Here is a 16,777-nt window from a genome sequence, read left to right as displayed (position 1 = left end):
TTTTCACAGTGACTCAGTAAAGAAGAAATAGTGGGGAGTTTGAGAAAGGGGGAGACAGGTGTAGGGAAAAAGGGAGAGAGTGCTATTGCTCAAAATCAAGGTGAGGGGATTTCCACTATGGTCAACCTACTGAAGTCGTCCTTTGCACCTTGTGCCGCAAAATGCACTGGCACATGCACCCTGAGAGGCCCTGTTCTAAGACATTTACAACAGTTCAATTTATGGAATTCAGCCTTACTGCATCCTGTCTGTAGTAAATGATACAGGTTTTCTGTTTGCAGACACTGTACAATCGCACACGTAATCAAGAACATCTCAGTGGTGTAAACTGTAACACACCGAGTGATTTGGCTATGTGATATGAGGCAGGAAATAGAGGGTTTGAACCCCACTGTTGGCAGCCCTGAAGATGGTTTTCCATCGTTTCCCATTTACACACCAGGCAAATGCTGGGGCTATACCCTAATTAAGGCCATGGAAGCTTCCCCCCCACTCCTAGCCCTGTCCTATCCCACTGTCGCCATGACCTTTCTGAGTTGGTGCACCAATAAAAAACCAAATAAATTGTAACAACCATGGTAATAACAAAAGTAAGACCACTTGCGACTTGATGAACATGGCATATGGCTTTTAGTGCCGGGAGTGTTCGAGGACACGTTCGGCTTGCCAGGTGCAGGTCTTTCGATTTGACTCTCGTAGGCGACTTGCGCGTCGTGATGATGGAATTATGATGAAGACGACACATACAACCAGCTCCCGTGCTAGAGAAATTAACCAATGATGTTTAAAATTCCTGACCCTGCTGGGAATCGAACCTGGGACCCCTGTAAGCAAAGGCCAGCATGCTAACCATTTAGCCATGGAGCCGGATTGCAACTTGATAAATTCAATTCACTTCACTTATCCTTGCAAGTACAATTTCAAGACCAGGTCCATAAATGTGATGAGAATTATGCCTCGCTCAATGTAACTTTTACCGATCAGCTGTGGATATATTTTCATAGCAATGGGAAATTAACAATAAATTATTAACAATATTTTCCCTCTCAGAACAAAATAGTAAACTATGCAAAAGCAAGTTCTTTCAATAATTTGGTTCATTAAGAGGAGACAAAAGAGTTTGTAGACATGTTAAAAATGTGTCTGTGAGAGAAAGACTGGGGATGAATAGGCTTGCTTGTGTGCAATACATCAAGAATATTGATACAACAGCACAGATTTCACCAAAAATATTTGTAAAAGTTGCATTCTAAATTCACTAACAGTGATTCAAAGATTCATTTTTCAACAACTGTTGTTTAGAAGTAAAAATGGAGGGAGAAAGAAGTGGCCACAACTGACTTCTGGGTATTTCTAAACCCCAAGTATGTTCTAAAAGTAAGCATTACTAAATCACTGAAGATAATGAACTATCAGAGGCAGAAAGTTGCAGGGACACACTAGTTTAATCATTTAGTCTAGGACTGAGTGACTTGGGCATGCGGTTAAGGTTGTGCAGCTGTGAGCTTGCATTTGGCAGATAGTGGGTTAGAACGCAATTGTCGGCAGCCCTGGAGATGGTTTTCCATGGTTTGCCAATTTCACACCAGGCAAATGCTGGGACTGTACCTTAATTAAGGACACGGCTGCTTCCTTCCAACTCCCAGCCCTTTCCTATCTCATTCTTGCCATAAGATCTGTGTTGGTGCAACGTTAAGCTGTAAGAAAAAGAACTTAACTCAGGGTCAAAGAACTAGAAGAGATTACTCCAAAAATACCCTAGCTCATGTTTACAACTTTTCAAATACATGCCTCAAAAAATCTGTTGAAGCTTAAACAGGTTTTATGAAATATTCAAAAAGTATGCTAACATTCCAAAGATTTCAACACTAGTGACACCCCACAAGATAATTTGATGAGGTTCAAATAACTCACTATTATTTTCATAAAAAATGTCTATACAAAATAATTATTCTAATTCTTCAAGTTAAAGCACTAGAATGTATGAACCAAAAGTATATTTGCACTCTAATATATTTTGAAATCAACTAGATTTCATAACAAAGTTCTGGAAATAGTTTCTGCTGTACTGATCACAAATGCAATATGTAAGTTACTGAGCCATTCAATGTTATATTGCAAAATTCTGATTAGTTGCCTCAACAATCAACCTGTGCACAAAAAATTGACGAACATCAATATGTTTTATTATACTAAGTGACAACTGTATAGCATGTCCACTTCTAAATAGGCTCTGGCTGTAGTGCCACATAACGGGACAGTTGTTCTTCACAATCACTGTTAACATAATAAGCTAACAGTCTACAAAATTCTGATTTAAGAACTCTCTGAGGGTGAAGCTGATAAAATGTATTTCCCCTTCAACAATAGATCTAAAGTACTAACTCGACATACGAGGCACTAAAGAGGAAGATACACATGCTAACTCCACTCTTTCGCACGATAAGGTAGCTGAATCAGAAATATACAATGAAACTCAACAGGTTCAAAAAATGCCTGGTGTAAAACAATAGAAACAGTGGTGGAAAGGAAGGCTGAGGGCAATATATTTTCCTAAAGATGGTCAATGATTAAGGTAAAGCAGCATGAGCTGCTGAGGATACTGGTCTAAGACATGAACGTGTCATGTCAACTTAACTGTTTATACTTGAGATGGTTATCATGGAAACTGAAAAAATGAGTATACATAGGGCAGAGCCCCACTACAGAAAGGGAATACTGCATGTTTTCCACGTGTCATCCTGCTCGCCATTCCACTCGTGTACATCTATATTCGGTTGTCCAAGTCACCCACACTCGCTCATATAAGTGTGTGGTGATTGTGGCCAATTGAGCTCTTCTCACTTCTTCACCTGGTTAACCACCACACATCTTGGTGGACAGGAATAGCATGCAGGCAAACCAGTGCCCCATTTATGAGAAACTGAAGGTAGTATAGAAATGACACCAGGACATATGTTTAAATCTAATAGTAACAGTGACTCATTCATTCACACAAAATGGATGAAATCAAAATCTGCTTTAGAGAGATTGATCTGTCAAAAATAAATGGACACATGTCCGAGGGTTTGAGTCATTGGTCGTTATTTAACATGAAAATGGCCCTCCAATTTAAAAGCATGCAAACACGTTGGCAATTTGGGGCAAGTATCTGTACTACCACTGGTCTAGTGGTCATCATCCCTAATTTCTAAGTGGGTATCTTGGGTTCAAGGTCTGCTAGCATTTATTTTTATTTTCTTCTCTCTTTTTTTTCTTTGTCTGTGAGAACTATGAAATGCCCAGAATAAATACAGGCTCTATCATGACCTTGTTTACTATCATACTGTCTTGCCACTCGTGATGTTGGTGAAATTACACTTGATGAAGTGGAACGGATGGTAAATAAACTCCATCATCATAATAGAATAGATAACACTTGACCTGAAATGGTGAAATATAGTCAGAAGGCAGGGCTGAAATGGCCTCATAGAATAATATTAGCATGGAGTGTTATTAAGATACCTTCTGATTGGACAAAAGCAGTAACTGCACCTGTCTATATGAAAGGGAACAAGAAGGACTGCAATAACCATCGATGTATCACAATGATCAGTATACCAGTCAAAGTGTTCACTAGCATCTTGGAACGGAGGGTATGATCAGTGGATGAAAGGAAATTGAAGACCAGTGTGGTTTCAGAACATACAGGGGCTGTTAGGATCAGAGTTTTAGTATGCACTAGGCTCAAGATGTTTGGCTGTACTGGGGAACTATAGGATTAAGGGTAGATTATTAAAAGTAATCAAAGGTATCTATGTTGACAATTGGGCTGCAGTGAGAATTGATGGTAGAATGAGTTCATTGTACTAGGCACTTACAGGAGTTAGAAGTATTTTCACCTTAGTTGTTCATAGTTTACATGAGTCATCTGCTGAAAGGCATAAAGTGGCAGGGAGGGATTCAGTTAGGTGGAAATGTAAGTGGCCTGGACTATGCTGATGACTCGATCTTAATGGCAGATTGTGCCGAAAGCCTGCAATCTAATATCTTGGCATTTGAAAATAGGTGCAATGAGTATGGTATGAAAATTAGCCTTTCCAAGACTAAATTGATGTCAGTAGGTAAGAAATCCAAGGGCATTGAATGTCAGATTGGGATACAAAGATGGTACAGGTAGATAATTTCAAGTATTTAGGATGTGTGTTCCCGCAGGGTGGTAGAATAGAAAGTGATACTGAATCAAAATGCAGTAAAGTTAATGAATGTGTTCGACCTGGCAAGCATTGGTCACTAGTCTGAATTGCAGCTGTTAACAAGGTGAGACAGTTATCACTGCAACACCATATTTTAGTGTGTAAAAGTTCTGGTATCACCTTAATGGTTGTGTGAACAGTCATAACTGTCGCTATTGATGTGCAGAAAATCCTAATTGTGTTTATGAAATCCCTCATTATGATAGGAAAATTGGTGTTTGGTGTGCTGTTAGTGCAAGATGAATCATTGGATTATTTTTCGAGTAAATGCCGAGAGGTACCAAGATTATATTTTGACGCCGTTCTTCCATCAGTTAATGGAAAAAGACAAATCGTGTGGGTGGTTTCAACAAGATTCAGTCCCTGCTCATTCAGCAGAAGATTCCCTTCTTACAATCTCGGAAGTGTTTGCAGAGTGATCAGTGCTGATCTATTTCCCCCTCGTTCTCCAGATCTAACAGTGTGTGATTTTTACTTGTAGGGTAAAGTGAAAGAAAAAGTGCATTGAACAAATCCTCACACATTGGAGGAACTGAAAGAAAATGTTACGAACGAAATCAGAAACATTACAGTGGCAGAACTCACTTGCATCAGCCAGAATGTGGTTACCAGATACAATGCCTGTATAACCCAGGAAAGATGACACTTCCAGCATCTTTTATAGGGTAAAATTTCATATAAGATTGTGTACCTGCTTAAAGCAGGGCAGCCACACGCGCAACATAAGTTCGGCTGAGGCAGCTACCGTAGCGCATATTACAAACACCGTGCATTCGGTCTTAGTTTATATGAGAGACCCTGTATATGTGTGTGTGCATTTATTGGGTCAGCTTGGAAAAGACAAAGTAATAAAACAGATGGTTTTATTTGTAACATTACGAAGTATAGTACGGTGTGGACGCAGCAATGATTATAGACATTATCGCAACTTGACTCCCTTTTCCCATCAAAATATGCAAACACCAGGCTATCTCACTTGCAGAAGAGCTGTTCTCTTCTGCTGGCAGCTGCCTGACGTTCTGTCTCAGCAAGGACAGTGAGAATGAGGGAAGGGCAGGTGCAGCCTGATGGAGCTCTGCTGTGAGACACGCACATATGATGTCCATAAAATTTGTCTAGAGCTGTTACTTAATTGCACAGGGTTTACGTTTCTTCGTGCGTTCAAGATGCCGATTCTCTGAGATGCTACTTATTACTTTTACAGGAATTTAATTTGCGACTGTTAAAAGCATGTAAAAATGTTTTATGTCATTGAATTTTAACACAAAACATTCAAATTTCACAAAAATAGACCTAAAACATGGGAAAATGATGTTATCTGTTGAATATAACAAAAATTTGCATTATTATAAAGAATAGTTTCAGTTTGTGATTTAATTTGCATGTATTTTGACCCATTTTATGTACAGATAATTAAATTCATTATTTAGCGTATGGCAATAAGTTACACATACATCTACAATGAAAGAAAATGTCAACTGATGCACTGTTATCACCAGTGATTTTATCGTGAACTGTGAAAACCAAGACCCCTAGTTATAAGTAGTATTTTAAAACAGACACATGATCAGTTGTAAGTACTATACTAGAATTAATGACCACATACCTTTGATTTTGCTGGATGCAAAAGTGATAGTGACTTATTGACAACACTCATTGATGCAATGATAATGTGTGTACACAGATTTGGATCAATTGCTTCTGGAGTTAAATCATCTGCTCCTGGGAAACTATAGTAACACACCAGCATGGGTGTTGCGTTTTCAGTATCTTTAGTTGATTTATTCACTGTCACATTAGACACAGTCAAATACTCTGTCACAGATGAGTTGTTATTCTCCATCATCATGAACGCTCTTCCATACTGCTCTAATCGCTTCTGATGAATCTGTGTCATTACTGAAAAAATAAGACAAAGAATATTAAGAAACTAACGAATCACAGCCCTAAAAGGAAGGTGATGGTATTCATTTTGTATTAAGATCTTAGGTTATTTCATCATACAGTCCTATACAGAGTGCAAGGGGAAAGTTATACCAAGGTGCAAGAGGAATGTGTAGGAAGTGTATTTGCAACAATATGGTACAGCGGTCAACGTTCTGTTATTGTCCAGAAGGACAAAAGTCTATGTTTTCTGTTAAAAAAAAAAAAATGTTGCATATGTAGTGAGTGTTTGTAAACATCTGTACTCACTGAACACGTGTGTCCGTCAGACAAACAACCATGACACTGGTGTCTGGTGATTATAAACAGTTATGTACAGTAGAAGTTGATCTCTGCACAGACAACATGACACACGGTGGTGGAAATGGCAGGGACACATCTGAATGGACACCGAGGATGAACAAGCTATTTTCCTAATTAGTGAAACTCACAACCTGACCTTTAACCCCATTTATCATCATACTGCCTGCTGTCCATCTCACAATATTCAGGCCTTTTTGCAGCTGCTCACAATCTTGTAACTTATTTATTACTCTATAGAGTATAACATCATCCACAAAAAGCCCTATCTCTGATTACGTTTCTTTACTCATGAAATGAAAACCTACAACCTGTTTTTCAGTCAATGACCAGGTCATTGATGGGATGAATGAAGCCCCCAACTTGCGGCGAGGATATGAATTGTGCCGGCTGCCGAGGCCTGTCACACTTTTTTACTCATATCATTTACTAGCAAGATGCCCGTGCTTCGCTATGGTATTACAATGAAATTGATAATGGAATGCTTATTGTTTTAGATATATAATCCACCGAAATTCGCGATCTGACTCGTTTTCTAATAGATTACGGCAAGTTTACTCCCATTTTTCAATCTTTCTTTCCAGCAATCAATTTCGTACTTCCCGGGCTAGGTCCAGGTATTCCACCCGGTCAGTTGGGCCCCTAAATCTTTGCCATCTTTTCCTATAAGCATTTTTAATATGGATCAAATCCTTCGGGAGATCCGGCGTGGTGTCGTCTTGGGTGCCTTGGCAGTACTGAACTTGCGGCCGGACTGCATTCTTAGTCATTACCCGTCCAGGACCCGTTTCCAGCGCGGTCCGCACATTTGACGACGGTCCAGAACATTATTATTATAATTATAGATGTTCTGGACCACACAGCAAGATGCAAGACTGCTACTTGGCGGTAAATTACATCTGCTGCCATTGTCATGGTCATTGTTGACAATGTGACCAGCACCATTGTCGCGCGTAGGCAAGTGTGCGGGACATCTGGTGATACGAACAACATACTTCTGTGCATTACTGACCTTATTATAGAGGTGAACAATTTGATGGTCAATCTCATTCCTATCATTTAATTCAAATGTGTTTAAATTTTTATTTATATGCCAGAAGAATCTACTGTAATCTAAGAACGTTCTCCGAAGGAAAAGATGGCTGTTGAAAACAAACCTAGGAAAGATTAAAAATGATCAGTTTATGATCAGAATAAGTTCATCGAAAATCTACAGCCTGTTTCCAGTCATTCGACAGGGTCAGGAATGGAATGAACAAAGCCCCATCTAGCACCGACAATAGGAATTGTGCCAGCTGCCGAAGCACTCCTCTCTGGGGCAATGATCGATGAATGACAAATGAAATGAAATATTGGACAGTGTTGCTGGAATGAATGATGACAGAGAAAACCAGAGTATCCGGAGAAAAACCTGTCCCGACTCCGTTTTGTCCAGCACGAATGTCACATGGAGTGACCGGGATTTGAACCACGGAACCCAGCTGTGAGAGGCAGGCGCGCTTCTGCCTGAGCAATGGAGGCTCCTTATAAATACATTATGAACAGAAAAATCAACTGGTCTCACCTTCTTTTACACCCCAACGCCGTTAAGTTTATTTACCCCCCCCCCAAAAAAATTAAAAGTAGGCATGATTCTTTATGTTTAAAGGAGATTCCAAACACCAATGTTCATGTCTATTACCTTCAGTTTTGAGATATAAATATCCCCATAAAAATAATTCACTTTTTTTCACTTCCTTTCACACTCCCCCCCCCCACAAGTGAATTTCCGGCAAAAAATGCTTGTTTCTTTAATAGTAAAGAATCTTCTAAATACCAATCATCATGACTAACTTCTTCAGTTTTTGATTTATGTGTCCTCATGAAAGGAATTCAACTCCTTTTCACTCCTGCCCCCCAAGATTGTTTCCCCCCTCAAACGCGTTTTTGTTTTAAAGCAGATACAAATGCCAATTTTGATGCTTGTAACAACTTTAGTTTTTATTAGATGTATGTATTCTCATACAATTAAGTCAATTTTTCAATTCCTTCAACCCCCCCCCCCCCTTTCATTGGATTTTCTGAGAATACGTGTTTCTTTACTTTTAAAGCAGATTCCAAATATCAAATTTCACGTCTGCAACATCTTCATTTTTGAGATATCAGTAGCCTAATTAAAAGAATTCACCACATTTTCAGTCACTTTTACACCCCCACCACCCAAGTGCTATTTCCGAAAACTAAAAATACACGTTTCTTTATTTTTAATAGAGATAAAAAATACAATTTTTTACTTCTGTAACATGTTAAGTTTTTTGAGATATACTGTAGAAATTCACATTTTAAAACGTTGCCCCTTTCTAGTTCCCCTTAATTGGAGTTTCCAAAAACAAATCACCTATGTTTCTTTACATTTACAGGAGATTCCAAATACCCACTTTTTACGTCTGTAACATTTTACGTTTCACAGATATTCTGTAGATATAGTCTTTCAAAAAATTAACCCTAATTTGTCACTCCTGTTTATCCGCCATTAATTGGATTTTCCAAAAAAAAAAAAAAAAAAAAAAAAGAAAAAAAAAACATGTTTCTTTATTTTTAAAGGAGATTCTAAATACCAACTGTTACATCTATAAACTTTAAAAGTTTTGAGATATAGATACACTCATTTTAAAAATTCACCCCCTTTTCACCCCCCCCCCCCATTAATTGGATTTTCCAAAAACAAATTTTTTTTTTGTTATTTGCTTTACGTCGCACAGACACGGATACGTCTTATGGCCACGATGAGGGAGGAAGGGGCTAGGAGTGGGCAGGAAGCAGCCGTGGCCTTAATTAAGGTATAGCCCCAGCATTTGCCTGGTGTGAAAATGGGAAACCATGGAAAACCAACTTCAGGGCTGCCGACAGTGGGGTTTGAACCCACAATCTACTGAATACTGGATACTGGCCGCACTTAAGCGACTGCAGCTATCGAGCTCGGTCCAAAAAAAAAAAAAGTGTTTATTTTTAAAGGAGATCCAAACACCAATTTTCAGGTTTGTAATCTCTTCAGTTTCTGAGATATAAGTATCCTCATTAAAGGCATTCAACCCCTTTTTCACCCTCCTATTGCGATTTTCCAAAAAAAAGTGTTTGTTTATTTTTAATGAGGATTCTAAATATCAATTTTTACATCTGTAAACTTGAAAAGTTTTGAGATATAGATGCACTCATTTTAAAAATTCACCCCCCTTTTCACCCTCCCATTAATTGGATTTTCCAAAAACAAAAAAAATATATGTTTCTTTATTTTTAAAAGAGATCAAAAGTATCAATTTTCAGGTCTGTAATATCTTTAGTTTCTGAGATATAAGTACCGGTATCCTGATTAAAGGCATTCAACCCCTTTTTTACCCCTCCTATTGGGATTTTCTGAAAACAAAAATAATGTGTTTCCTTATTTTTAAAGAAGATTCTAAATACCAATTTTTACATCTATTAACTTTTAAAGTTTTGAGATATAGATACACTCATTTTAAAATTTCACCCCCCTTTTCACCTCCTTAGGAAGGGAATATCCAAAAATCCTCTCTTAGTGAGCACCTACATCTTAATATGAATATATCACCAAAATTGCATTTCTTTATGTCCAGTAGTTTTGGCTCAGCGATTATGAATCAGTCAGTCAGTCAGGACGAGTTATTTTATTATATATAGATAAATATAAGAAAACATAAAGAGCCAATAATACTGCCTTGAGGAATTCCCCTCTTAATGATTACAGGATCACATAAAGCTTCACCTACTCTAATTCTCTGAGTTCTATTTTCTAGAAATATAGCCACCCATTCAGTCACTCTTTTGTCTAGTCCAAATGCACTCATTTTTGTCAGTAGTCTTTCATGATCTACCCTATCAAATGCCTATGGCAGCTTCTGAATTATGATATGAATCACTGTGAATAATAAGCATATCTGCCAACCTGTTTGTAGAAAACTCCATTTTTTCTAGCAAGTAGAGACTGCAGTTTTACTGTACTTGTAGTCCACAGACAGACGTCTTATCTGTCTAACAATAACTAGTTTGTGAGCTTGTCATGATTCACTCTACTAGGTGTGTTGCCGTTGTCACAACCGGTCGCTTGCTTTGCGACTGGAATAACTTGCAGCATACAGAAGCAAGCTACCATACAGCCATGCATACTTTTACCTACTTGATCATCTATACATATAAAAATCACAATTTTATCTGTACTTTCTTTAATATTAACCCAATATTTGGATTTTATACCAGACTAGCAAGATACCCGTGCTTCGCTACGGTATTATACTGAAATTTGTAATTGAATGCTTAACGTTTTATATATAACCCGCCGATATTCGCGATCTGACTCATTTACTTAGAGATTACGGCAAAGTTCCTCCCATTTTTCAATCGTTTTTCCAGCAATCGATTTTGTATTTCCCGGGCTAGGACCAGGTATTCCACCCGGTCAGTTGGGTCCCTAAATCTTAGCCATGCTTTCCTATAAGCATTTTTAATGTGGATCAAATTCTTGAGGAGCTCCGGCGTGGTGTCCTCTTAGGTGCCTTGGTGGTACTGAACCGGCGGCCGGACTGCAATCGCAGTCATTGCCCGTCCAGGACCCGTTTCCAGCGTGGTCCGCACATTTTGATGACGGTCCAGAACATTATTATTATTAGGGTGGGTGATTAGTTGAATTTAGGTATTATTATTATTATTATTATTGATGCTCTGGACCCCACAGCAAGATGCAAGACTTCTACTAGGCGGTAAATTACATCTGCTGCCATTGTCATTGATGACAGTATGACCAGCACCATTGTCGCCCGTAGGCAAGTGCGCAGGACTTCTGGCGATACGAATGACATACTTCCGTGTATTATTGACCTTATTAGAGAAGTGAACAACTGCACGGTCAATCTTATACCTATTGTTTATTTCAAATGTGTTTAAATTTCTATTTATATGCCAGAAGAATCTACTGTAATCTAAGAAGGTTCTCCAAAGGAAAAGATGGCTCTTGAAAACAAACCCAGGAAAGATTAAAAAAGATCAGTTTATGATCAGAATAAGTCCACTGAAAATCAACAGTCATTCAACCGGGTCAGGAATGGAATTAATAAAGCCCCCAGCTAGCGGTGAGGATAGGAATTGTGCCGGCTGCCAAAGCCTGTCGCACTCCTCTGGAGCAATGATTAGTGAATGACAAATGAAATGAAATGATATTGGAGTGTGTTGCTGGAATGAATGATGACGGGGAAAACCGGAGTACCCGGAGAAAAACATGTCCCGCCTCCGCTTTGTCCAGCACAAATCTCACGTGGAGTGACCTGGATTTCAACCACGAAACCCAACGGTGAGAGGCCAGCGCGCTGCCGCCTGAGCCATGGAGGCTCCTTATAAGTACATTAGGAACAGTAAAATCAATTGGTCTCACCTCCGTCTTCACCCCACCACGGTTGATTTACCCCCCCCCTCCCAAAAAAAGATGGCGTGTTTCTTTATGATTAAAGGAGATTCCAAATACCAATGTTTACGTGTGTTACCTTCAGTTTTGAGATATAAGTATTCCCATAAAAATAATTAACTTTTTTCACTTACTTTCACGCTCCCCCCACCCCCTTAAGTGAGTTTTCCGGCAAAGAATATTTGTTTCTTTAATAGTAAAGGATCTTTAAAATACCGATTATCTTCAGATTTTGAGATATGTGTCCTCATGAAACGAATTCAACTCCTTTTCACATCCGCCCCCAAAGATGATTCCCCGATCCCCCTCCCCCAAAACGCGTAGTTTTATTTTTAAAGAAGCTCTAAATACCACTTTTTACGTCTGTAACAACTTTAGATTTTATTAGATGTAAGTATCCTCTTACAATTAATTCAATTAATTTTTCAATTTTTCACGCCCACCCCCCACCCTCCCTTCATTGGATTTTCCGAGAATACCTGTTTGTTTACTTTAACAGGAGATTCCAAATACCAGTTTTTACATCTGTAACATTTTACGTTTCTGAGATATACTGTAGATATAGTGTTTCTAAAAATTCACCCCAATTTGTCACTCCTGTTAAACCCCCATTAATTAGATTTTCCAAAAAACAAAATAATAAATGTATCTGTATTTTGAAAGAAGATTCCATATACTAACTGTCTGGTCTGTAATGTCTTCAGTTTCTGAGATATAAGTATCCTCATTAAAGACATTCAACAACTTATTCACACTTTTCACCCCTCCTATTGGGATTTTCCGAAAACAAAAAATACGTGTTTCTTTATTTTGAAAGGACATTCTAAGTACCAATTTTTACATCTGTAAACTTTTAAAATTTTTGAGATATAGATACACTCATTTTAAAAATTCACCCCCTTTTCAACCCTCCACTATTTGGATTTTTAAAAAACGAAAAGTACATGTTTCTTTATTTATAAAGGAGATCCCAAATACCGATTTTCAGGTCTGTCACATCTTCAGTTTCTGAAATATAAGGATCCATATAAAAGGAATTCAACCATTTTTCACCCCTTTTCACCCCTCCTATTGGGATATTCCGAAAACAAAAAAATGCGTGTTTCTTTATTTTGAAAGTAGATTCTATGTACCAATTTTTACATCTGTAAAGTTTGAAAGTTTTGAGATATAGATACATTCATTTTAAAAATTCACCCCTTTTCACACCCCCATTAATTCGATTTTCCAAAAATAAAAAAATACGTGTTCCTTAATTTTTAAAAGAGATCCCAAGCACCAATTTTCAAGTCAGTAATATCTTCAGTTTCTGTTATATAAGTATCCTCATTAAAGGCATCCACCACTTTTTCACCCCTTTTCACCCCTCCTATTGGGATTTTCCGAAAACAAAAAAATACGTGTTTCTTTATTTTGAAAGTAGATTCTATGTACCAATTTTTAGATCTGTAAACTTTCAAAGTTTTGCGATATAGATACAGTCACTTTAAAAATTCACCCCCCTTCCCACCCTCCCAGTAATTGGATTTTCAAAAAACAAAAAACACGTGTTTCTTTATTTTTAAAAGAGATCAAAAGTACCAATTTTCAGGTCTGTAGTATCTTCAGTTTCTGAGATATAAGTACCGGTATTCTGATTAAAGGCATTCAACCCCTTTTTCACCCTTTTCCCCCCTCCTATTGGGATTTTCTGAAAACAAAAAAATACGTATTTCCTCATTTTTAGAGAAGACTTTAAATACCAATTTTTACGTCTGTAAACTTTGCAAGTTTGGAGATATAGATACACTCATTTTAAAATTTCACCCCCCTTTTCACCCCCTTAGCGACGGAATTTACAAAAATCCTCTCTTAGCGAGCACCTACATCTTAATATGAATTTATCCCCAAAATTTCATTTCTTTATGTCCAGTAGTTTTGGCTCGGCGATGATGAATCAGTCAGTCAGTCAGGACAAGTTATTTTGTATATATATAGATAGGACAAATCGTAGTCAATGTCGGGTTGTTTATTTTTTGTCTCTTTGTCTGTTTTAGTATCACAGAAAAATGAACAGATGAGTTTTCATGAAAAGTGCTACTATATTTAAGTTTAGGATAAGGGTGAGTGGGATCTTGGCTATATTACAAGATATTAGAATCATTCCGTATTAACGGTTTTCCTTAGTAAATCTTAGCTATATGTCGTTAAAGAACACTTCAGCAGAAGGGGAACTTCAGAAGGGACCTGAAACATAAATTACGATCTATCTTTAACGGTTGGTTTTTCAAGAAAATTGCCCATAATAAACCTAATTTAGAATATAATTTACAAACTTTTTTCCAATACAGTGAAAAACAAGGGAGATACCAATGATGGCTGCCGGCAAGTTTAATACTTAAGAGTGCCAAGGAGCGCAAATGCGCTCCTCCTGACTCTGGCTAAAATTGCCAAGAGCGTGATCACACTCTTCTTGATTCAGCCTTGCAATTTGGATATAAAGGGGATGGCATTCTTAGCATACCCACTGTAAATAGGAATGGCACTAAGAGGGTTAAGTCCAAGAGCTGATAACTAATTCTATGGAAAGTTGTTACTGAGGTCATACCAGCAACGTTTTAAATACTTTGTACTTCTCTCTGTAGTTTTTTAAATGGATTCGAATCACACTGTTGGCAGCCCTGAAGATGGTTTTCCGTGGTTTCCCATTTTCATGGCAGGCAAATGCTGGAGCTGTACCTTAATGCCACAGCCGCTTCCTTCCCACTCCTAGGCCTCTCCCATCCCATCGTCAACATAAGACCTATCTGTGTCTGTGTGATGTAAAACAAATTGTAAAAAGAAAGTTTTTTTAATATTAACCTGACACTTGGATTTTATACCAGATGAAAGAGATAAAATGTAAAGAAGATGAAGGGCTAGAGAGAGCCAAAAAACAAGTATGTCACAACAAGTTGCTGAGAAGAAGAGGGTGTCCACGTACGTGCCTCAGAATCTTGGCGAGAACAATGAGAGGTTGAGAGAAATGTAATCGTGTACATGCTAAGTGATACTTCCATCAACAACAGCTTCAACAGCTAATCTAAAAAAAAAAAAAATACCATGTTTTACATCATGCCTGTACCATCATCACAGTATCTACAGTATGTCCAAAAAATAAAAATGGCTTTCACGTATGATCAAAGGACATTACCTTCGTCCCTGTATATTCAATGTGAGTGAGAGAACTGTGCCTGATAAATAGTGTCAGTGTAGTAGTTTTACTAATATTGTCATTCACCAGAATTAGGATTGGGAAAGAAGCTATTATGATCATAACAGTACCTTTCAAACAATTTCATGTATCTGAAATGGAGGAAACCATTTCGAGACTCACTAACACAGAATCCATTTGACTCTCGAGTCTATATGCAGTTGGTATACAACTGACAGTCTGAATTTACTGAGCTATTCTACTCATTTAAGAAGAAGAAGAAGAACATGTTCAATGGGAATCTCTCACTGGCAGTGGAAAGCAAGCTACACTCAACTCTTGATTAACCAGAATAATATGGGGTTAAGGCTTCCCGGATAAATAAAATCGCGGTTAACCCGCAAAAAGTTAAAAATAGAACAGGGGTACTGAAAGTACAGTTAAAATGATAATAAATGATACTACTGTGTTGTATTTTATTAACTTACCCAATAAGTTGCAGTAAAAGTAGCACTTAGCACAATTAATAAATGGAAAAATAAACAGCACTTTTCATTGAAACAAATTAGGCAAAGAAAAATATTCAGGCTACCTAACTTTCCGTATGATTACTTACTATCTATAGAAGTAAATTCAGACAGTCAGTAGTATACCAACTACTAGTAACCGCGATTTTACTTATCCGGGAACGCTTAGATTATTTTTATAATTCTGAGGTTCTTCAGTTTGTCAAAACTAATTCAGTATAACAAATTTAGAAAATAGCTGAAAAAGAAAATGCTTAATAACAGAATATACCTAAAAAGGATACGGTACTAGTAATTAAAAAGAGAATTATGTTATTTATGTTATACTGAATATACACTTGAAGATTAACATATTCTAGACAATGTCATATACCATTATCTCTGGGTGTGTGCAGAGGTTCAGGTGAACGTATACAATTTAAAGTTTGTCCTTGAGGAAAACATGGCAAACTTAAAATCATCATCATTTATTTGAAAACTAGTTATATCTGAAGAAATAGATTATCCATGATTTAAATTTCCCTGACCTGTATTCTAGGCAATAATGACATCCAAGCAATTTGTATAGTGGAAACCATTTTTCTATAGTTTCGACTTAGTTAATTTATAACTGTGAAGTTCTTCAGTCTGTCGAAACTAATTCAGTATAACATAAATCTCTTTTTAATTACTAGTATCTTTTTTTTATATAATCTGTTACTAAGAGTTTTCTTTCTCAGCTATTTTCTAAATTTATGTTTTGCTGAATTAGTTTTGACAGACTAAAGAACCTCACAGTTATAAAAATGATCTAAGCAATTAACATGCCTATTTAGATCACTAATCACTTTACGTCCGGTAGCACCTGAATTATGTCAACATCTATATATATAAAATAACTTGTCCTGACTGACTGACTGACTGATTCATCATCGCCGAGCCAAAACTACTGGACATAAAGAGATGAAATTTTGGGGATATATTCATATTAAGACGTAGGTGCTCGCTAAGAGAGGATTTTTGGATATTCCTTCGCTAAGGGGGTGAAAACGGGGGTGAAATTTTAAAATGAGTTGCTCTATATCTCAAAACTTTAAAAGTTTACAGATGTAAAAATTGGTATTTAGAACCTTCTTTAAAAATAAGGAAACACGTATTTTTTTGTTTT

The 16,777-nt window shown here is 37.4% G+C and overlaps 1 protein-coding gene across 1 annotated transcript in view; it reads right to left on the bottom strand.

The window, feature by feature from the left end:
- Nucleotides 1-16,777, bottom strand: part of Cht11 (Chitinase 11) — a 141,093-nt gene that overhangs the window by 108,946 nt on the left and 15,370 nt on the right. The window contains exon 3 of the mRNA XM_067138935.2: nucleotides 5,842-6,134. Coding sequence (XP_066995036.2) covers nucleotides 5,842-6,134 — 293 coding nt within the window. The remainder of the gene's footprint in view (nucleotides 1-5,841; nucleotides 6,135-16,777) is intronic.

Source organism: Anabrus simplex, chromosome 2 (assembly GCF_040414725.1).
Source record: "Anabrus simplex isolate iqAnaSimp1 chromosome 2, ASM4041472v1, whole genome shotgun sequence".
NCBI classification, from domain to species: Eukaryota; Metazoa; Arthropoda; class Insecta; order Orthoptera; family Tettigoniidae; genus Anabrus; species Anabrus simplex.
This window is presented reverse-complemented; position numbering and strand designations above follow the sequence as displayed.